Source organism: Siniperca chuatsi, linkage group LG18 (genome assembly GCF_020085105.1).
Source record: "Siniperca chuatsi isolate FFG_IHB_CAS linkage group LG18, ASM2008510v1, whole genome shotgun sequence".
Classification (NCBI taxonomy): domain Eukaryota; kingdom Metazoa; phylum Chordata; class Actinopteri; order Centrarchiformes; family Sinipercidae; genus Siniperca; species Siniperca chuatsi.
In genome coordinates, this window is record NC_058059.1 from 24,548,004 (window position 1) to 24,571,488 (window position 23,485).

The 23,485-nt window shown below is 43.2% G+C and overlaps 1 protein-coding gene across 2 annotated transcripts in view; it reads left to right on the forward strand.

The window, feature by feature from the left end:
• megf10 (multiple EGF-like-domains 10) overlaps positions 1-11,204 on the forward strand; it is a 94,461-nt gene extending 83,257 nt beyond the window's left edge. For both annotated transcript variants that reach the window (XM_044173373.1, XM_044173374.1), the window contains exons 21-25: positions 1,820-1,935; positions 2,066-2,189; positions 5,339-5,383; positions 5,475-5,684; positions 6,888-11,204. In XM_044173373.1, the coding sequence (XP_044029308.1) occupies positions 1,820-1,935; positions 2,066-2,189; positions 5,339-5,383; positions 5,475-5,684; positions 6,888-7,054 (662 nt within the window). In that variant the 3' untranslated portion in view covers positions 7,055-11,204. The remainder of the gene's footprint in view (positions 1-1,819; positions 1,936-2,065; positions 2,190-5,338; positions 5,384-5,474; positions 5,685-6,887) is intronic.
• Positions 11,205-23,485: the final 12,281 nt, after the last annotated feature.

Here is a 23,485-nt window from a genome sequence, read left to right on the forward strand (position 1 = left end):
TTTATATGCTTTGAAAACATAGTCGAAAGAACACCTGAGCTGGATTTATACCTCTGCATTAAGTAGTTATGCTGTACCTACTGTGGTACATGCATAGGCTCCGTGCCTCCTGCACCTCTGTGCACCTCCTCAAAAATGTAACTACATTGCTTCAGCAGTTACGGAGATACAATGGGGGAACCACAAGACCTGTGACTGGTCACCATGGTCTGCTTGTGTGTTTTCCTACAAGTTTCTGATGTTGATAGAGATTGTTGATCATTAAGTCAACATGAAGCAAGTTGAAAAAGGGCTCGGTTATCTTCTCCTTTTCAGTAACACACATCAAACAAAGACATCACCACTGCAGACCTACTGATCACCGTGGCCCATGCTCTCAATCACAGTGAATGAAACAACGTAAATACAACGACCACACACAATAGTCCCATATTCAGTAATAAACTGTTGCTCGTATCACAAAGTAAATGAAAGATTGTAAACACAGTTACTGTGGGGAATATTATTAAGCACGAGACCGAGTCCGATCACGATTGATACACCTGTTTGTGCTGGTAATATCAATGGGTGAAATCCAATGCTGAACTATAAATCAAAACCTACGCTGTAGGTATCTATGGTGGGAATCCTGTTAACCCCCTGTGACAAATATAAATCCAGATTCAAAGCTTGCTGCGTTTTATATGATACATAATGTTGGTGAAAGTAAATATAAGGAAGTACATCTAGTGCACTTGTACTGTACACACGCTCAAGGATGGACATGCACGCACATGCTTGCGGCAACGTCATACACATTCCTAATGATGGTGTCACAGTATTTCACCAATTGACAGTCGGTGGCGGTAACGCACCAAAAAATTTAACAATATGCCAAAAAAGGAAGTGCTATCAAGCAAACACAATTGTAAACAGTGTAGGTCTTAAAATATTTTAAAAATCAGCTTTGCTATGTTTTAAGAGGAAAGAAATGCACTCAACAAGTCTGTTAGTGAATGACCTCAAACATATCTTTGGCATTTCTTCATGACAGTTTCTTGTTATATGTAATATATGGCGATATATCTGTGCTAAGCGGAAGATAGGCTCTAGACTTGACCTACGTTAGTGTTTCATGGTGATGCAGTTATTAATCCAAACTGATTGGAATAGTCAAAAACACAAGAACAAAAGCAACAAAAGCCTACTGAAGTATAGCAATACAAAAAAAGTGAGTGGATCTCACTTCAGCAGATCGAGGCCTGTTTTGGTTGAACTACTTACATAAGGGTAAATATTGTAAAACTTGTGGTTACAAGACATGATTAAAGGGATATTTTGAATATTTTCACTTTACCTTGCCGTCAGACAGCCATTTCCTTTAGAACTACATTTTCTCAACCATAGGACTTAAACATAGAACTTAATCGTAGGACTTAACCGTATTCATACACATAAGTGCAACTTGGCCATACACTGTATAACGCCGCCAGAGATCAGCTGCCATCATTACTGCATCCAAGGAAAAAGACGTCAAAGTCTGGCCCACACTGTTTGAATGACAAGTGTAGGGAAAATCTCTTCTGTAGTTACTACTTTTGGACCAAGGGTGGACACAAAATAAAAAGAAAAAATTGCATTTTATATGTACCACCGTGCACAGGAGCTTTACTGGAGCTGAAACCATGGTAATAGTTTAGTTTTATAGTCTGACCCGCTTGTTTCTTGATCTGTATGACATCACATATTGTGATGCTTTTAATTTTGGGTCTCATGCTTTGAAAGTACTGATGAACTGACACATTCTGGTAAGAGTTCTTGTCACCTTGTCATTTTTCAGATGCTCACCCACCAACATGTGAGACCCACCCAAGCAACTACTTCTCCAACCCCAGCTATCATACGCTGACCCAGTGCATCAGCCCCCCACATGTTAACAATGGTCCATATAGAAAGGTATGGAAGTGGACTTTTTGAGACTGTATAGAGGGGCAAAGAGATGGCAAAGTAAGTTTTCAGTATTGAATGTGTCTGTTAATGAATATTCTAACAACTGATGTTTGTCCCTTTAACTTTATTTTTTCAGGCCAAGAGCAACCAGCTGTTTGTGAAGTTGAAGAATGTGGATCAGAGAAAAAGGTCTCCTTTAGCTGATCACACTGGTACACTGCCTGCAGATTGGAAACAAGGGGACTGCTTCAATGAAATGGGTGAGACATGAATACATTATACTGTACTGTATAGATATCAACATTAATGCTGCAAGTTGGTATCTTTGTGTAGCACTGGCTTTAAATGATAGTGAACCTCTATCCCACTACCCCACTATAGATCATCACTCTGTAATGTGTGGATTCCAAAAGCTTAGTTCATCCCTATGGAGATGGGATATAAACCTAACATAAATATTGGTGCACAGAGCAATACGGGTTCTGTTCAATACTGCTAAAGTAAGAGTGACACACTAGATTCAAAACTCTATCTTACGGCTGTACACTACAATGGCTGAAAGAGAGCTGCAATTAAGAAAACACATGCTAATGGATGAAATACAAGCTAATAAAAAAATTATTTCACCACTTTGACAATGCATACGTGCATTCAGGAAAAAATGACAACTAAATAACAGCACAAGCAAATAGAGAAACTTCGACACACATACACATAGGAGGCATGAAAAACGTGCAAATACAGAAACTCAAGTTGTACAGAGCAACTGATTTACAACACAAAATAAGTTGCCGGGGGACACTAACAACTGATGAACATGCCTGAATGCATGATTTGGCAAACCATATCACTGAAAAAGCCCTATTTAAAGTTGTAAATTACTTGAGAATTACTGTTCATAGATCAATTCATAGTTGTTTGACTGCATCTGATATTTCCAGATGACCAGTAATTAGTTGTATTCAATCAGTAAGACCACATAAGAGTGCAAAACATATCTATGCTTCAATTACTTTTAAACTCTATTGTTCAGTGGCACTGGCTGGTTGTCACACATACCTGTCTCCATAGAAGTCCCTGCAACGACTTCCTCAAACCCTTCCCTGTCTGACTCAGGTTTATCTGTTTGTTAAAAATGCATAAAACAGACATCATTTGGACTGTCTGACATGAGCATCAAATATTGTTGTATTCATTAACTCCATGATGCATAGTCCAACCTTGACATAGGCAAATACATATTTAACAAATCATTTTTATTGCTGGGCTGGCTATCAAATAGTATGCCTTTTTATCAAATTTACATGTTTTTTTTTACCCATTTACAGTCAAGTCGATAACCATTTTTTAAAACACTTTATAGAAATTTAGCGTAAACTTCTCTTTACCTTCGTGCACTGAGTCTGAGTAGTTAAACCTTGGAAATGGTCAAACCTGCAGCGGGACTCTAGCATTGAAACTCCAAGGTTAACAAAAACATTTTGTTCTTTAGTTAGTTAATTTAGCTAGTCTACAGCACATAGCATGTAAGCATGACAAAGCACCTGCTCCCTCCTCAGTCCTCTTTGATGTTTCTGCCTCTTCACCACTGTCCTCATCATCACCTGCAGACTGTTTAAATAAATCTATTATCTTAGCACACTTTGCGGTGTCAGCCAGCAAAGCCAAATTTCTTTTTTCATCTCCTCTGCACCGCCGGCCGGGGGTTTTCTCTTTCTATCCATGTTTTGTCAACGAGTGCTACATACCCTAGTGCTAGACACTTCCAGTTTCAGTTGTGATGGCAACTGCTACCTGCTATTACGGACTGCACCAGCCGTGTTGCTGCAGCTAAGATTACCTATTGAATATCTGTATATACAGTAGGCTACAGTATAATGCCAGGGTTGGGAAAAAAGGCCGGTCCTCACAAGACCAGCCCAGCGGGAAAATTCCCAAACTTCCCGATGGCCAGTACACACCTGCTTGACAGAAATGTCGGCCCCTCTGGTGTATTGATTGACTGGTTTCGATCATACTTGTACAGAGCAAAACAGAACTGAGTTACAATGCAAAATATGTTTCCAGGGGACACTAACAACTGATGAACATGAATGCGTGATTTGGCAATCCATAGCACAGAAAAACCCTATTTAAAGTTGTAAATGACTTGAAAATTACTGTTTATGTGAATAAAGTGGTTGCCCTCATTCTTTTAGATTCAAGTGCTGCATTCATCATATTTGATCATAGCATTTTAATCAACAGACTTGACAGAAATGTGGGTCCCTCTGGTGTAGTGATTGACTGGTTTTGATCATATTTGTCAGAAAGAAGTTTGTTATTTTATGTAATTTTGTATTATAGACACTTTACATTGAATATGGTGTTCCTCAAGGAAGCATTCTGGCCTAATGTATTTTTTATGCATGCTTCATCTGGGAGTATAAAGAAATTCAGGCATCATAATGTTAAATACCACTCTATGCAGATGACACACAATTGTATATCTCTGTTTCACCAGATGACCCATGTTCTTTGGCTGCTCTTATTTCTTGTCTCACTGATATCAGTGTTGGGATGAGCAAAAAAAAATGAGAAAGAAACAGAGATTCATTCATTCATTGTATAGTTGAAAGTAGAGATAAAGAATCTGAACTCAATGTTTGGCTGTCTGACCAAACAAATTTAGACAGAAGTTACATTGGAATTTGAAAAAGTTTACAAAAACATATTTTTTATCCTAGGAACATCGCCAGACTTAGAGAGTTTTTAACTCAGAATGACACTGAAATGCCAAAACTTAACAAACAAACAAAAAATCTTTTACAAATGCTCTATGATTCACTAACAAACACAGTGTGGTTTGCAAATACAAAACATACCTATCAGACAAATACACAACATGTTTCTAATACATCATGCTTCAGAAACAAATTTTAATATTACAAGTACAAAAAAATATATCCTACAAAGACAAAAAAAATATCTTGTGACTTTTGGCACAATCTTTCCGCCGTGATTGTGCTGAGGATTTTCTGACAAATGTCCTGAGTAATTTGCCCTCCACAACAGCAGGTGGCATTATGTGTCAATTTAAATGTGCCGAGAGCTTGAGCAGATTGAACAGCCACTGCCAGCCACTGTGGACAAGAGGATGACAGCATTCTGTCTAGTTATCCGAGACTAAACTAAATCAAACAAAATGAGGGGCCAACTGGTGAGATTGTGGTTGTTACTGGTGTCCACAGTGGCAGGCAGTGGCTGGCTGTTCAATCTCCTCTGCTCTGCTTCTCCAGTTCTTAATTTATGGTGACATGAAGAAAATTCTTTAGAAAATTCCAGCCTATTCTTGCCATAATAGTCACTCATATAATTTGTTTCTTTACCATTCACTGACCCTTCTCATTTAAATTTTTCTTCATAACAGGAGCCTACGGAGTTGACAGGAGATACATGGGGAAATCTTTACGAGGTAGGTTCTGGAATTATACAAATAAATGCTAAACTGCTCAGTTTAATGCTGATATTCACCACTCACTGGCTCCTCTGTCCATGTCATCCAGATCTGGTGAAGGGCACGCTATATCACTCCAGCTCCTGTTCCCTCAACAGCTCTGAAAACCCATATGCCACAATAAAGGACCCTCCCCCACTGACAGCCAAAAACACAGAGTGTGGCTACGTGGAGATGAAGTCACCAGCCAGACGGGATTCACCATACGCTGAGATCAGCATTAGCGGCTCGACCAATAACCGGAATGTCTATGAAGTTGGTGAGGAGCTTAAGTTTACATTTGTTATTTGTCATTGACTCTGACTGCTTTATAGACAAGTATGCTTTAGTTGTATTAACTACAAAGTGCACTGCTATATCCACTTAGCATTGGGTAATATGGATAAAATTTTATATTACAATATTGATATATATCATGATATACTGCAGTAATTTTTCTGGAAATTCAACTGAGAATACTTTGCTAGGTTGATTGGAGATAGCTACCACAGTGTAAATGTTATGGCAAAATCTCTGACAGTTGACAAATTAAAGACTAAATCTTTTTAGCTTGCAAGCTAGTCACCAATATATTAAAGTAGAGATATGGCACAGCTTAAACCTGGCAATCTCCTTATGAAGACAGTGTGCTTTGTGCAGCCACTGTGTCCAGCAGTTTTTGGGCAAGAAATCACTGTTAAACACACTGCTCCTTTAACCACAATTTCTTGTTTTTACCTTTTTATTTTCGTTTGTTGAAGGTGTACTACATGTAATCCCACAGAGAATTATCACCAACACTTTTTAGCCTCTTTTTGCTCATTATTTTGGTTTTCTGGCCAACAAATTCAGATCTCATTAACCTGGTTTCAAGAAGCATCAGGCAGCCTTTTTCAGTGAAAAAGCTCTGATAAACCCACTGTTCACTACCTACCCAGCACCAAACAGCAGACAGACAAAGTGAGCAACTAGTTGGTGAACATAGTGGAACATTTAGCAGCTAACGAACCAGATATTTTTCTCAGGAGTTGGTGGAGACCAAAACGGAGCTAAAGGAGAGTGAATATTGGACTTAGTCAGGTGGACACAAACATGACTCCAAATGAATGCTAAAGTTTCTCTGTGTCTGCTGAATGGGCAACTGTTTGCTAACATGTTTGCCACTTATAAAGTGATAATATGTCAAAGTTGTGTTTACATCTTGTTCTTCTGCCCCCAAGTGGCCAAAAAATCAATTAATGCAGCAACATCTGGAGGGTTTACTTGTGACAGAGCTTGGCTGGCAGTTTCCCCCCTGCTTGCAATCATTGTACTAAGCCAGGCTAAACATGTCGTGGATCTACCTCTGTACTGGATGGACAGTGATTAAATTAAAAGTGATTTTCACTTTCAAATTTTCCAAAATGTTGGACTGTTCCTTTAAGTTTACAGCTTTATACTTTTTTCTCCCTACAACTGCCAACTTGCCTGTCTTTGATTTCAGAGCCGACTGTAATTACCATCCAGCCGACTGGAGACAGCAATGGCCATGTACAGTTTGGTCAAGATCCGTACGATCTACCAAAAAACAGCCACATCCCCTGTCACTACGACCTCCTGCCAGCCAGAGAGAGTCCATCCTCAGACCACAAGGAGCTGGACAGTGAATGATGGCACAGAGACCAGATCTCACCTCCAGTCTACAACTCCACAAACAGATACACTTTATACCCACAACATACTTTCACTTGTTTTCTTGCTGTTATGCTTTGTTACTGATCATGACTTCTTTCTGAAGAATGTGGGTATATAAGAGTTAGTATTGAGGTACAGCTGTTATTTTTTACAGCAATTTGTAAACTGCGATTAAGTCTTCATAGGTCATTCCACATGTCTGGGAGGTAAGGTCTATGTATGCTTTGAACTAAGCAGTTCATATGATGTGTTGTCAGACCACTGCTAACAGCAAAACTGTTTCTACCTGTTCCAAATAGTCACACTCGAAGGTGGGCTGAAAATCCTGCTGTCATAGCCTCCTTCTGACTCCCTACTCGATCTCTCTCCAAGAACTCTGTCTTTTGCGTGTCTTGTAGTCTCAATGCGACAAATTGTGCAAATGGCGATAACACACACATTCAGATGGAGGTGAGGCATTCGTGATTTTGCACTTGGTTGCACACTCAAAGTGACCTTTCCATACCTCCACACACCTGGCCAATCGCTGCGTAAAAGTGGGAATGATTGTTGGATTGTCTGATAAGGAAATTCTGCAGTCCGAAAAGTGGTTTCAGCTGCTGTTAAATGAGTACTTTGTTCAAGTATACCGAAGCCTTTACAATGTTTGTGTATAACATTCAATACCAGTCAAATCTCTATTTTTATAACAACAGTATTAGAAAATGGCTAATTTGATTGAATATTATATCAAAGATTAGACGTTTCATGAGGAAGAGTAGTAGAGTCAAGCTATTGACTGTTTTTGATGTTTGCACGTCATAATGACATCGAATGCAGTCAGTCAGTGTTGGATTAGTATTTAAGTTAACCAAAGGTACAAATTGCATTTAAAGACTATTTTTATCACTGTAGTTCAAAGTTCTGCAAATTGTTTAATCCAAGAGGCTCTGAGCTGAGCCCCTTCTCATTGTAACAATATTCCATTTTTGATTTTAGGTAATTTCCGACTAATTTCAGATAATTTTCTTTTCAGTTAATCAAGACACTACACAGAATAATATGTAGAAGACTGATTTAAGTTTATATTTAATAAATATCATAATTCATGAAAACTATATCTGTCATATATACTGCTCAGCGATCATTATCACCACTCTGTGACAGCTTTTGCCATTTACAGTAGCTCTTCTGAATTGGATGTTCTTCCATGCCGTAGTACTTCGCATAAGGAACTTATGCACATATACGTACTGCACATATTTCTCATGTGTCTTGATGATTAATTTATCTGTCTAGCTAAGCCATTGCAGTTTAAATTATGATAAAGGTGTGGGTAGTATTAGATCAGGAGAGTGGAACCAAGGCTGGATTCTAAAACCCAGTAAATGCCCTGGGGCCCCATGTTCATTGTGACCCTGTTTCCACCTTGTATTAACATATGATCTGTATTTGAATAACGTATCTATATCAGGTAAAACACGTTAATGCAGGTGTAAATGCAAGCAGAACACATTGCAATCTGAATGCTTTTGGATCGGCCAGACCACATCTGGAGGTGGTCTTGCACCGTGATCAGATCTTAGCCAGGTGTAAATGACATCTGTGTGACCATGTTCTTCAGAAAAAAAATCTGCCAAACAAGTTAAACATTGCTTCAGGAGGCTCTTGAGGGACGGCTACAATGAGCAAGATGAGTTACGTGGCCGACCTTATTACAGTATAAGTGACGTTAGTCTAGTTAGCATGTCTGCAGATGCCTGTAGCGGCATAGAGTGCATAGAGTATTCCTCATTGCTTCACTTGGCCAGAGATGCACCATGTTTGATGACAGCCTACCTAATTTGCATATCAAGAACCAATCACAATTGGTTTTACTATTCAGAAATTACACTGAAGGTACTTTTGGATTTTCTGAAAATAAACGCTTCACATTGGTATTTGTAAAATGTGTCACCATGCAAGAATTTAGGCTACTGAATTTATTTGGTTAATTGTGTCATGTATAAAATGTCAGAAATCTGTGAAAAATGCTCATCCCGTACATCCTGATATTTTTGTGATGAAATTATACTGAAAATGTTTGTGTTTGCTCATTGTTGATGTACTGAATAACTTTTTGTTATGCATGAATGGAGTGTTATTAAAAACATTATTTAAAGTTCTGTGTGAAAGACCTTTCACCAGCATGCAGCATGGTGACAATTTCCACCACTAGATGACAGCAGACAAAGTTATCCAACCAATGAGTAGATCAGCTCAGTATTGTTCAAGAGGCACTTGTAGCCCTTCTCCACTGCAGGAACCCATAAACTGGGGCATTACAAAATCTGAACTTTTAAAAACCTTGTAAATCTTTGGTACACAGTTCTTCCTTTTGGTTCCCCTGCATTTTACAATCTGGGATGCATCAAAAATGCAAAAGTGGGACCTGCTTAATCATCATTGTGGGACAGGCAACAATAGGCCATTTTGTACTTAACAACCCCGTAACCTGGGGCTTCTTCTAACGTAAACTTTTGAGAACCTTGTGCAGCTTTGGTACTAGGCTCTTGCTTGTATGTCTACTATATTTAACAAACTGGGACATTTCAGATATACGCTTTTAAATGGTAAAAGCAAAGGAAGTAAGCACTTGCGGGACAAAAATGGAAGAAGTGGCACTAACGTTACAGATTTTCTGTCTTATTTATGTGACGATGTTTATTGCCAATGAGGAATCCATGGCACTGCTGGGGCAGGAACAAGCCAGTCAATTGCCCAAAATAGTGTCCAGCGCATTTAACTACTTTGTAGTTTTTTTGTTTTGCTCCCCTGTGGCATCTAATCTTGTTTAATCTTTTTAATGTTTCCCTGCACTGTCTGTGTGTGTCTGGTCCACCTTTTGATTTCTACATGCTGACTCCAGCTCCTTCTAAATGGCCGCCTCTCCACATATACTTATGAGGTTCTGGACATGTTGGCTTGTCCAACAAGTATTCGCCACCATTTTTCTCTTCTACGTAAAGTATTGGTTGTCCTGCTCTATACAGATGCAGAGGTAAAATGGTGGTTACTGTTGTTGTTTGTTGCTGCAGCACTGCCGACAACCCCTGAATGTACCTGGAACTTGCTGTTAGTATCACCTCCTAAGCAGAGCCTAAATTTAGTTACAGGAGTTTGTCCCCAAAGCAAGCAGTGAACAGTGGAAACAAAAGCAGAACCAACGAAAATGGATACACTTGACGTTTTACTAAGTTCCTGTGGCGGTAAGGAGCTATTTGTGCCCTCCTGTGTGGAGAGTTTTCATTAATGACCATATTTAGATTTTTCACTGAGTATGATATGTATTCCACAATGACATTACATCTTCATCATGTCTCATAGTATCACTTCAGTAAACTCATACTGCATCACCAAATTAACCCAGTCATCGGTACAATAAGACCTAACACAGATCTTTATGTGCAATTTAAAGGACTCACCATATCTAATAAAATGCAACCTTAAGCTGGACTTAAGCTTGGCTTTTTAAAAGGATAATTGTAATAGGAACAGTTCACATTATTAATCTGTAATAAACACAGTCATATATGGCAGAAAATTGTGAAGAAAAATGTTGCTTTTGAATGATTGTATATTTTCTTTTTGTCTTTGCTGAATTCTGAATGGCCTAAAATAGCAAACAGTCTTAAGCTATTCTTAGCCTATTTGAAATGTTTGTAAAATAATGTATATAGTTTGATCAGTTGTAAAATGTAAAAATATTAACATCACCCAGCATCTTATGTCCGAAATTGAAAACAGGAACTTGTGAACATGAACATGTGAAACTTGAGACTCTTGGCCTCTAGAGATACTGCATTTCTTTTGTAATATTTTCCCTTTCTGTATATTTAAATGATTACTAAAGATGTTTATTCTGAAAGCACTGTTTGAGATTTTTTCCAAGATTAAGAAATACATCACCTTCTTCTGTTTCTTGACTCTTAATTGGTTCTTTTACATTTCATTTAAACACAAACTGCCACTGCACTTGTTCCCTAATAAGGTGACAATAATTTAGCGACTAGCACCATGAGATTCTATCTATTACGCTTTTTTGGGTTTTGTTTTTCATTATAGTGCTGTTTGAGCAAATGCTTTGGAATAAAATGACATAAAATGATATTGTTTGGCGTCTTATGGAATTTGTGAGCACTTGACTCAACTCTGCAACAGACCTTTTTCACGGCAGACATTTTGAGTTTTGATACTATTCAGCACAAAATATTACTTGGGAAACTATTATGGTCATCTTCAAAATGGTCTATCCAGCCTAGCTTCATGCAGTTATGGAGTGATGAGGTCAGAGCGTAGACACCAAATATTAATGCTGTACATATTCTAAATTCATACAATGATCCAGTCTACATGAGTTGGCTGAATGAACTGTATTTATGTATTCATATATTTGTGGGGGAGGGGAGTTGTAAGGGGGGTAGATAGGGTTGATGGGGTGGGGTTTGTGTGGCTAGGGTAGGGGGGTGGGGTTAAGGGATGTAGGAATGATTGATGAGGTGCAGAGTGTGTGTTTTTTTCTTGTTTTCCAAGAGCTCCTATAGAGAGAAAAAGAGTTTACTTTTGTTTCACTTCTAAAGGAGAATTCTGGGGCAAACCAGCTATTATAATCCGGCAAGCCCTTATTTTAGGGAACACAATCAGCTGAATCAGTATAGCTGAAGCTTGATGCATTGCACAATCAGGCGCCCATTCGTCTCTGTGGCCTTGTTCTTCTACACCATCCAACCCTGCTATTTCTGAAACCATGTCTCCTCCAGCTCTTTTTTTCCATTTCTAGCTGCTAAGTCTTCTTCCTCCAGCTCTCCTTCTCAGAGAGCTACACTATGATCTCTCCTTGTTGGCCTGCAGTTCTTTATTGAAGCCCCTTTCCTTCAAGGAGCAAGTAGCTCTCTGAGAAGGACTCCTTCAGAGACAGCTGTTTCTCGAGCCTCAGCTCCTTGGCAGCAAGAGCCTTCTGGAATCTGACCTACCAGGTTCCCTTCTGAAGTTCTCTTCTTTCAAAGCAAGCTCTGTTCGGAAGCTGACCACCTTCAAAGGGAGCTCTCTTTTGAAGCTGTCTTCTTTGGCGGCTGGCTCCTCTGTGAAGCTCTTTCTCAATGCTCAGCCAGCAATGATTGGTTTGCTAGAGCTGAAGGGGGGAGGAACCATAGCAATTGAGTAGGCTACAGCAACTCGGAGTATGGCGAAACCTATGACGGAAAAAAGTCCAAGAAAAGTTTCTGATGCTCCAGATAAAAAAGAAACTTGGCATTCAGAGGAAGGATTACAGTCAAAAAAAGAAAACAATTGACAGTGAGGACAAACATGGATAACCATTGGTGTAGCTTTTAGTCCCTGAAAGAAAGGACTGAGGGCAGACACGGATGTGTCATGGTTTGGGGTTTTAGTTTAGTTATTTCCTGTTATATGTTATATGTTATATTTTGGTAAGAGTGCTTCCTCGTGTGTCTGATGTAACTTCACTTCCTGCCTATCTGTGTTTTCCCTCCAGTTTTGATTGTTTGGCCTGCCCTGATTAGTTTCACCTGTGTCTTGTTATCTACCCTCACTAGAATATTTAGTTTGTGTGTTTCGCATATTAAAGAAATACATTAATATTTTGGGAAATGCAGTTAATTTTTGTTTGCAAGATGAGAGAATGAATCAACCTCTGCGCATCTAGTATGAACTTAGAGCCAGAAGACTACTAGCTTAGCCTAAATACTTGAAGCAGGGGGGTACAGCTAGCCTGGCTCTGTTTTTAAAGTAGAAAAATATACCTATGAACACCTCCTAAAGCTCATTACACTCAAATCAACTAGGGCATGTGTTTGAATAACAAAATGGAAATCTGTTACTGTTATTGTGTCTTGTGTTCATTGGTTCATGTTTGTTGGACATGACTCAGAAGAAAAATAGAATGGATTACACAGTTGGACCAACATGTTGATTTCATTCATCTGAATTTTCTTTGAGTCCACACGCACTGCATCAATCAAGGGGCCCTGTCCCTCTCCCACAGGTGAATGTCACTTTCAGCATCAAATAATTTACTAGCTACACAAAGAGTCTTGCACTCTCTCCCAAACAAGGTCTCTCCTGCTTCTCCCTCATCAGTTCCTGGAGCTGAAGATTCCATAGCAGACATGGATGATGCATGGTCAGACATTTCACATGTATCTTCCACAGGGAGGAAATTGGCCAGCATCAGCAGGTTCCTGTAAATCACTTTCTCCTGTCCAGTGATTGTCATGGATCCTGTATGTGTGCGTCTCTGTGTTCATGTCCACGACAGTGTAGATGGTTGATTCCCACTGGTCAGCAAGCTTCTTTTTCAAGATGACATCAACAGGTAGGCAGGGGATCTGGCCAAACATTAGGTAAAAGGAGGGGGTAGCCCGTCATCTTACGGGCTGTGCGGTTATACTTAAACGCCAGATTCTGGAAGTGTTGCAGCCAGTCTGCTTTCTCTTAGGGACAACGCACAGATCATGCCACCCAAGGTCTGATTGAATCGTTCCACACTCCTGTTTCGTGTGTGTGTGTGTGTGTTCCTAACACCTGTGAGGAGCTCACTTATCATCAAAGTTAGCACCGTGGTCACTATGGATCCTCTCTAGGAATCCAAAGACACAGAAATATCGGTCCCAGAGATTGCCACCTGCTTGCTGTCTTTACATGGAAACGTCTGAGCCATCCTTGTGAAATGGTCTGTTATCACCAACAGAATCGACAGAATTGTTTCTCTGGTCTTCGGCAGATCAAAAGTCAATACAGACCAGCTCCAGTGGCCTGGTTGATATACTCTCCAGGGGAGTCCTTCTCTCAGGCTCAACTGTCTTGTTGATAAAGACTAACAGAGTTTCTCACGTCTCTGTCAAGTTTGGCCAGTTTCCAGTCCCTTGAAATCCTGTACAGCACACCATTGCTCACAGTGAGCCTGTCCCAGTACTTCAAGTATCTTGTGACAGACTTCTTAAATCTTAATCTCGTAGAAGGCTTCCGATGTCTCTCAACATCAGACAAAACATGAGTTCTATTCTCCAACTGCTTAACACAGATGTCCTTTTCAGTGTAGTCAGGTAAGGTGTCCAGGTGGAACCAACTGAGGGTAGGTACTGCAACACTTCAACAGCGCTGGCCCTCGGACCAGCATCCCACTCACTGTGCAACTGTAGTACAGCAGACACATCGTTCACTGCAACAGACTGAGGGTGCAAGCAGATTGGGCATTGTTCCTCACTGGAGAGGGTTCTTGTGACCACTGGATGACTGGAAGACATTTTGGACAGAAGTACTTGACATATCTTTGACCTCAGCTAAGAGACCTGCATAGGCTTCAGCGTGCGGCCTGTGGCAAACACTCTCCTTGATAAATGGTATACAGCTCGGGCATTAATATTCTGCTGACCTGAGACATACTTGATATGTCATAAGTCATAACTTGTCAACAATTTAGCTTCGGATTTGTCAGGTGAGTCAACCAACCGGTAGGCTCACCTAGATTGTGTCTGTCCTACCTGTGAATTTGTGGCCTTTTAGCCAGTGACTGAACTTGTCATAGATTGAGCATTTCAAATCCAGAAACCAGAGCTAATGACTGGCTGGTGAAATCAATCAAGGTAGCTGTAGATTATATGCCTGACTGCAGAATTATTGTCCTGCTGAAAGATTAAAGTTCTTTCGTGGTAGCTTCCTTGATTTTGCTCTAGTCTTCACTTTTAACGTCAGCCCAGCTGAATGCACAGTGTATCCACATGATGATGCTTCAAGCACCATATTTCACAGTTCCCGGGATAGTGTTCTTGAGGAAGTATTTTGCAACTCACTGCTTTGTATTTGAAGCGTCGTCTTAAACCATCACAGAGTGATATTTTATCAAGTTTCTACGCTACTGTCACGCACTAACAGGCAGAGGACACCGAGATGGAAGGGAATGTCTTTATTGATGATAACAGCCAGCAGTGGAGAGTGTGGAGATAGGTAGAGTGGATCTGGGGAAGTTACCGGAGGGAAGCCACAGGAGACCGGAGAGACCAAGGAGGAATGGAGAAGCCACTGAGGACTGGCGATGACACGGAGGACCGGAGAAAACACGGGGAACTGGAGAGACACAGGAACGGTATGGTGCATGGAGTCCTATCCACAAACGAGGTTGGACATTGAGTGTGGAGAGTGGAGTGATTTTATCCTGGGTGTGATTGGGGCTGATTAAGGGCAGGAGTGTAATTAGGAGCAGGTGTGGGTGATTATGGGCTGGTGAGGACATGACAGGCTGTGACAGCTACACTGTTTTCCGGGTTATTTTTTTACATATATGTTAACTTGGTAAAAGTTCAGTCATCAGACATATGGCTCTTCAGTGATTTTTAAGCTGGCTGTCAACTTGACGTGGTTTACCGGACTGCCTCCACTGCTGCTAGCTGAGCTAGGTTTGGTTTTTAGCCCAGCGGCTACGCCCATCTCTCTCTCTCTCTCTCTCTTTCTCTCTGCACCACTCTTTTTTGAGATGGCTCTTCGCAATGGAAGATCCCTTTCTAACAAAGTGTTTATTTTAAAATGATTTTATCTCTTCTACTGATTTAGACTTCATGTTTTTAACAGAATCCTGGTTACATCCTGGTGAGCTTGCTAAATTGAGCCCTCCAGATTATGACTGCTTTAGCCTTGTTACGGTCTATAGGAAGCATTTAAAGTGTAACCTAAAAGCTTGCAATGGTTTTTCCTCCTTTTGAAGTGCTCATGTTTAAACTTGGTGACCCACTCCTCCTTGGAGCTCCCTGAATTTTTTTTACAGTCTTGTTTTTAATTATGATAGAATTGTTCTTTGTGGTGATTTTAATATTCATGTTGATGACTCCTCTAATGCCCTTCCTGCTGATTGTTTTTTTTTAAATATCACTAACTCAACTTTCAACAACACGTGTCTGGCCAAACTCATTCCCATGGCCACACACTTCCACAGCCTGGGTCTGAGAATACCATCTGTGGAAATTGGGGACATGTTTGTATCTGGTCACCTCTGCATTGTTTTTAACTGTGAATTACAGGCTGCTAGTACGGTCTTATCCCACTCTGAGTACACACGTGCCCTTAATGAGCATAGTGCCTCAAAATTCTGTACACTATTCAAATCTCTTGGCAATGTATTTTCCTGATTCCTCCAACACCAATGATTTGGTTGATTCTTTTAACTACCTGTGTTCTGCAACCTTAGAGCTCATAGCTCCTCTGAAAAATAGACCAAAGCCAAAGACTAGAAAACAGCCATGGTTAAATGACAGTATTCAAAGCTGTAAAAGGAAATGCAGAAGAGCAAAATGCAGATGGAAGAAATCAGGTCTCCAGGTCCACTTTGTGGCTATAAAAGTTATTACTCCTTTATAGGATGGTGAAGGATGCAAGAACATACCATTTCTCTGCACTTATTTCTGCCCATCAGCACAGCCCCAGATTCTATTACCCCCAACCCTGCCTTTTTTAAGATGTGGATCACCCGCTCAGGGATTCTTTTTATGCAATTTTTCTGCTGTTACTCTGCCTGAACTCGCAGACATCACGTCTATTATGAGAGTATCCTCCAGCCTTCTGGACAAAATCCCAAGTAGGTTTTTTTATTGGAAGTTATGGACTGCATTGCATCCCAGATCACCTTCCTGGATAACTATCGTGCAATCTCTAAACTGCCTTTTATTTCGAAGATTCTTGAAGAACTTGTATCTAAGCAGCTTCTTGCTGCTGTGTAAAACAATAATACCTTTGAAAAGTTCTAATCTGGCTTTCGTCACCACCACAACACTGAGACAGCCCTTCTCAAAGTCACTATGACCTTTTAATGAATGCAGACGCAGGCATGTGCTCAATTCTTGTGCTACTGGACATAAGTGCTACCTTTGACACAATTGATCATGGCATTCTTTTAGATAGACTGAGGCACTGGGTGGGCATATCTGGCACTGCACTAGACTGGTTATGTTATAGTTTGAGGTTCTGTCATTTCCTGTTTTATTTTGTTGTGTGTGTGCCGCCTGCCTGTTACCAGTTTGTTGTCTGTCTGCCTGTACCTGCCTGTAAGCTACTTCACCCCAATAAACACTGTAGCCATCCGGCCACTTCATCCTCATACCGCTTCCTGGTCATCTGCATTTGAGTCCCCATACTGCCCCCCTTACGACAGAATGATCCGACCAATCATGGACCCAGCAGACGTTTCCCAGGAAGCGGACCAGTTGGTCCGTGACTTGATGTGCCTGAAATATATCTGGAAGGAAATAAGAGACAATTCCTACAGAGAGGCAATCAGATTTCGGGTAAGCAGAAGCAAGATTCTCGTCATTGCCTGGACTGAGGGAGGCCATCCCTGAGTGGCTCACGGACTACCTCTATACCCAGACACCCCATCTTGCAACTCCTCAGCCTGTTTACCAGCCAGACTCCCGGCCCGCTTCACAGGCATCACTGGTTCTGACAACTCCTACCAGTCTCCCTGTCGCCAGCTCCCTGTCCTGCTGTCCCGTCTCCGGGCCCTGATCTGGTTCTCTCAGGTTACGCCTTTGCCGCCGGCCTCCAGGGACTCTCAGTCTTCGCCGTTGGCCTCCAGTGACCTTCTGCCTGTGCTGCTAACATTCATTGGCCTCCAAATGGTTTTGATCTTCGTTGCAGACCTCATGAGATAAGCTCCGCACCTGTCCAGCCCCTGGGCCGTCACAGGTTATCATCATATTTGTCCAATAGGAAATTCTGTATCAGCATTAATAACCTCATGTCATGCTTTTCACATCAGCTATGGTGTGCCTCAAGGTTCAATTCTGGGAAAAATACTATTCTCCTTATACATGCTCCCCTTGGGTGATGTCATCCACAGACATGGTATTTCATTGTTATGCGGTTGACACACAGTTGGGTAACTTGTGTGTAAGTATAATTTAAACTATGCTCTTTACGAAAATGAGAGTAGAAAGTGTTTTAGTCGTGGAACTTCTTCTCCTGCTACTCGGTCAAGGCACAGCTGCAGATCAGCTGTCTGGCCGCATTGTTTACACCAGGGAACAGCTGATCGCGCTGAAGCCGAGCGGCATGGCGCCCAGGACAACCGATGTCCCAACTGAGATCTGGAGGAGGACACACCGAGGATGCAGAGGTGGAATGAAGCGGCGAGGGAAGAGAGAGGGGTGCAGACAAGAGACTTAAGAACAAGAGATTTAAGCTGTGTCTGCCTTCTCTCGTCAAGGGGAAAGTGAGATCGCTGGCGAATAAAATGGACGAGCTAACGGTGTTAGCCTGGAGTCAGACAGAGTTTCTCTAAGATATGGCTACACCAGGATATCCCGGATCATAACGTTTCCATCGATGGCTTTCAGACTGTACGGGCTGTCAGTGATCACACCGGGAGCGGTAATCGGAAAGGCGGCGGGCTTGCTGTTCTAGTTAACAACAGATGGTGTAACCCTGGTCACGTTACCATCAAGCAGAGTATCTGTAGCCCGGACATTGAACTGTTAGCTGTGGGATTCTGGCCATATTATCTGCCACGTGAACTAATTGCACCCAGTATGTGAGTTGTCCTACTAGAGAGGAGAGGACACTGGACCTGCTGTATGCCAACGTTAAGGACGCATACAGCTCTTCCCCCCTACCCCCTCTGTCTCCCCTGGGTAGGTCAAACCACAACCTGGTTTACCTTAAACCCTGCTATGTGCCTCTGGTTAAAAGGCAGCCCGGGACCACAAGGACAGTGAGGAGATGGTCAGAGGAGACCTATGAGAGACTGCAGGAATGTTTTGAGGTGACAAACTGGGATGTACTCTGTGAGCCTCATGGAGAGGACATTGACGGGCTCACTGAGTGCATCACAGGCTACATTAACTTCTGTGTGGACTGCAATGTCCCAACTAAGATGGTCCATTGTTATCCAAATAACAAACCGTGGGAAACAAAGGACATCAAGGACATCCTGAATGCCAAGAGGAGGGCCTTTACTGATGGTAATAGGGAGGAGGTGACGGCAATCCAGGCTGACCTGAAGGTGAAAATCAGGGAGGCCAAGGAGAAGTACAGGAGGAAGCTGGAGCGGAAACTCCAGCAGAACAACATGAGAGAGGTCTGGGGTGGCATGAAGAGCATCACTGGCTTCAGACCGACTGGCAGCAGAGAAGTTGAAGGCAGCTTGGACAGGGCCAACGAACTTAATCTGTTCTTTAACAGATTCAACACACCGGCTCCTGCTCATCCCCCCTCTAACTCAGCTGCTGTCTCTACTCTGCTCCCCCCTCCCCATCAGGCTAACAGCCCTCTTCACACTAATGACCCCCCCCGCCTGTAACCTCTGCAGTGTGCCTGACTATTGACCAGGTGAGAGGACAGTTGATGAAACTCCACGCAAACAAGGCTGCAGGCCCCGATGGCGTTAGCCCCGGGGTGCTAAAAGTCTGTGCCCCCCAGCTATGTGGAGGCCTTCAACATATCTTCAACCTGAGCCTTCAGAGTCTTCAAAGGGTCCCGGTTCTGTGGAAGACATCTTGCCTCGTTCCTGTGCCGAAGACGCCGCGCCCCAGTAGCTCCAAGGACTACAGACCGGTGGCACTGACCTCCCACATAATGAAGACCCTGGAGAGACTAATGCTGGAACAGCTGCGGCCCATGGTCAGACCCCTCCTGGACCCCCTTCAGTTCACCTACCAGCCCTGGCTGGGAGTTGAGGAGGCTGCTGAACCGCATCCACACCCACCTGGACAAGCCGGCAAGCACGATGAGGACTGGAGAAGCCACGGAGGACTGGAGAAGCCACGGGAGACACAGGAAACCGGAGACACACTGGAGACACACTGGAAACGGGGGAAAGCACTGGAAACTATCACAAAGAGAACTTCTGTCATAGGGCAAGCAGAGTTCTAGACGCAAACGAAGTCGGACACTGAATGAGGTGAGTGGTGTGCTTATATACTGGCTGTGATTGGGGCTAATTGATAACAGGAGTGTAACTTACAGTGTGTTACTTACACTTAACTTGGCAGTTCATGCACTATTACTTTATTCCATATTATTATCATCATCAACCGGTAAACCCACTTTGTACTTTACACTTATTTTATTTTATACTTATACCCACTTGGTACTTAATTTATTTTCTGACCTGTATTATAGTGTGTTATATTTTTCTTTGCTTAGTACTTTCATTCCTGTGTGCACTGACATGATAGTGAGCTGCTGTAGCAAAAGAGTTTCCCCTCGGGGATTAATAAAGTATTTCTGATTCTGATGCTGAGTTCTCTGCAGGACTGCTTGTTTGACATTTAAAAAAACTGGATGTCAATAAATTTTCTTCAACTGAACTAATAAAACTGAAATCCTTGTTTGTTTTGTGATATGTTGGGGCCCAATACTGCCATCTACTGGCTACCTGTCACAACATAGCAAACCTGTCCCAAGAAATCTTGGTGTCCTTTTTTGATAGCAACTTGTGTTTTGAGCAACATATTACTAAGCTTGTCCAATCATGTTTTTATCACCTCAGAAATATTGCAAAAATCTGATCTATTTTAAATCTTAGGGATGCAGAAACTGTTGTACATGCTTTTATCTCTTCACACCTTGATTATTCTAACAGCCTGTTCACTTGTCTTAATCAAAAAACTTTGACACGACTGCAGACTGTAAAGAACTCAGCTGCTAGGCTTTTAATCAGGTCCAAGAAGTATGATCACATCACACCTGTTTTAGCCTCTTTGCATTGGCTCCCTGTTTGTTTTAGGATTGATTTTAAGATCTTATTAATTGCTTTTAAGGCTCTTCATGGCCTGGCTCCAGGTTATATTTTAGACCTCTTAATCCCATATGAACCCTCACGTAGTTTGAGATCTTCAGGCAGGGGTCTTCTGTTTCTGAGTCCAGGATGAAAACTAAGGCAGACAGAGCTTTTGCCATCAAGGCCCTGAGGCTCTGGAACAATTTGCCCAAAGAAATTAGGCTGTCTGAGTCAGTGTCTTCTTTTTAAGTCTCTTCTCAAAACGCATTTTTATCGGAAAGCATATCCTGATTTTACCTGAGCTCTCTGTTTATTTTATTATGTATTTATTTTATATTTTCATTCACTGTGGTTTTTTATCTCTTTTGTGAAGCACTTTGTTTTGATAAGTGCTCTATACATTTTTATTATAAAACCTCTGCAGGCCACTTTTTACATTGTTCTTCTTCAGTAATTGTGCCTTAGTAGCCACACTCCCAAATGGCAGTTTTGTGCAGCGCTTTTGCTGTGGTTGACTGATGCACCTTCACTCTCAACAGCGAAAGTCTGTAGCTCTTTCATAGTGTTTTGTCTCTTCTTCCTTCACTAACCTCCCAGTGACAGTGCTTATTGGGTTATCCATGTGGTAGTTAAGGTGTTATCACTTCCTGTTTTTTTTTGGTAGTATTCTTCTTCCCTTGTGCGTCTTGTGTTTTTACTTCCTGTCTGTGTTTTCCCTCCAGTTTTGATTGTTGGCCCTCCCGTGATTGTTTGCACCTGTGTCTCGTTGTCTCACCTCCCCTAGGGTATTTAGTCTGGGTCTTTTCTTTGTTCAGTGTTGGATTATTGTTGTACACATGGTGTTGTTCCTTGCCGAGCATTTACCGTAAGTTTGTATTGGATTCTTTGTTCTCCCGTGGACCTTGTTTGGATTTTGGATTTTTGGATTTTGCCTGCTCCCCTGTGAACTGTGTTCCCACCTTTGACTCACGCCCCTGCTTTCACCTCTGCTAGCCGGTAATTTATCTGCCTTTTGTCTGCCTGTACTTGCCTGCATACCACCCCACAATAAACACGGAAGTTCCGGCTACTTCACCTTGAGACCACTTCCTCATCATCTGCTTTTGGGTCCACTTACCTCCATACAGCACCCCTCTACGACAGAATGATCCAACCAAACATGGACCCAGCAGGTAAAACCCCAGAAGTAGCACCCTACCACTTAGCGCTGGCTAACCGAGAGATTCTGCTAGGCCAGCATGAACAATTACTCCAGACTCTGAAAGACAGCAAACAGGCTATGGTTTCCCAAATCACACAGCTAACCCAGCAGGTCTCCCGACTCACCACCCAGCTCTCAACAGCCGGCACCACCTCGCCTACAGATTCTGGTCACTCTCCACCACTCCCTGTCTTTGCTGCATGGCAGGAGCCATCGCTCCCGGTATCTGCTGGATGGCAGCAGCCATCACTCCCTGTCGCCGCTGGATGGCAGCAGCCATCACTCCCTGTCGCCGCTGGATGGCAGCAGCCATCACTCCCTGTCGCTGCTGGATCGCAGCCGCACCCTGTCCTCGCCTCCGCCGCTGGATCGCAGCAGCATGCGCTCACCGCCTTTGCCGGACCGCTGCAGCTTCAGGCGCCACCATCAAGCCCTACTGGAACACAGCAGACAGCAACCCCGGCCTGGTGGCAACTGCTCTCCGCTCCCGTACTCCCTGCTGGATCGCAGTCTAATCTCTTGCTGGCCGGACCTCAGCAGCTCCTTGGACTCTCCGCCAGACCTCAGCAGCCCCCTGAACTCTCTGCTGGATTGCAGCCGACTTGTTTCCCGGCTGGATCGCAGCAGTTCCCTGAACTCTCTGCTGGATCACAGCCGACTTGTTTCCCGGCTGGATCGCAGCAGCTCCTTACTCCCAGTCCTGAGGTCCCGAAGACGGTGCCATGTCCGGAGGTCCAGTCGCCAGTGCCATGTCCTGCTGCCACGCCGGCTCCAGTCCCTGCTGGGTTGCAGCAGCCCCTTCGTCCAGAGCTGGCTCCCCGTCTTGCTGTCCAGATGCCGGCTCCATGTCCAGCCGCCTTGCTACCAGCTCCTGGCCCTGCCGCTTCGGCACCATGCCTTGATGTCCCGCCGTCGCCGGCTCCATGTCCAGCCGTCCAGCCGCCGCCTCCATCTCCAGCCGTTCTGCCGCCGGCTCTCTGTCCCGAGGCCCAGTCGCCGGCTCCAGGCCCAACCGCCTCGGCGCCATGCCTCGATGTCCCGCCGGCTCCAGATCCAGCCGCCTCGCTGCCCTGCCTCGATGTCCCGCCGGCTCCAGATCCAGCCGCCTCGCCGCCCTGCCTTGATGTCCCGCCGTCGCCGGCTCCCAGTCCTGCCGCCTCACCACCATGTCTTGATGTCCCGCCGTCGCCGGCTCCACGCCCTGGTGTCCAGTCGCCGGCTCCCCGTCCTGACGTCTCATTGCCAGTCCCCGGCCCCGCTGTACCGCCATTGATCCCTGAGTGGATGGGCCGGCCTCCAGAAGGGCTCCGTCTTTGTCGCCGGCCTCCAGAAGGGTTCCGTCTTTGTCGCCGGCCTCCAGAAGGGCTCCGTCTTCGTCGCCGGCCTCCAGAAGGGTTCCGTCTTCGTCGCCGGCCTCCTGTGACTCTCAGTGTTCGCTGCCGGTCTTCTGTCTGGTCTTCGG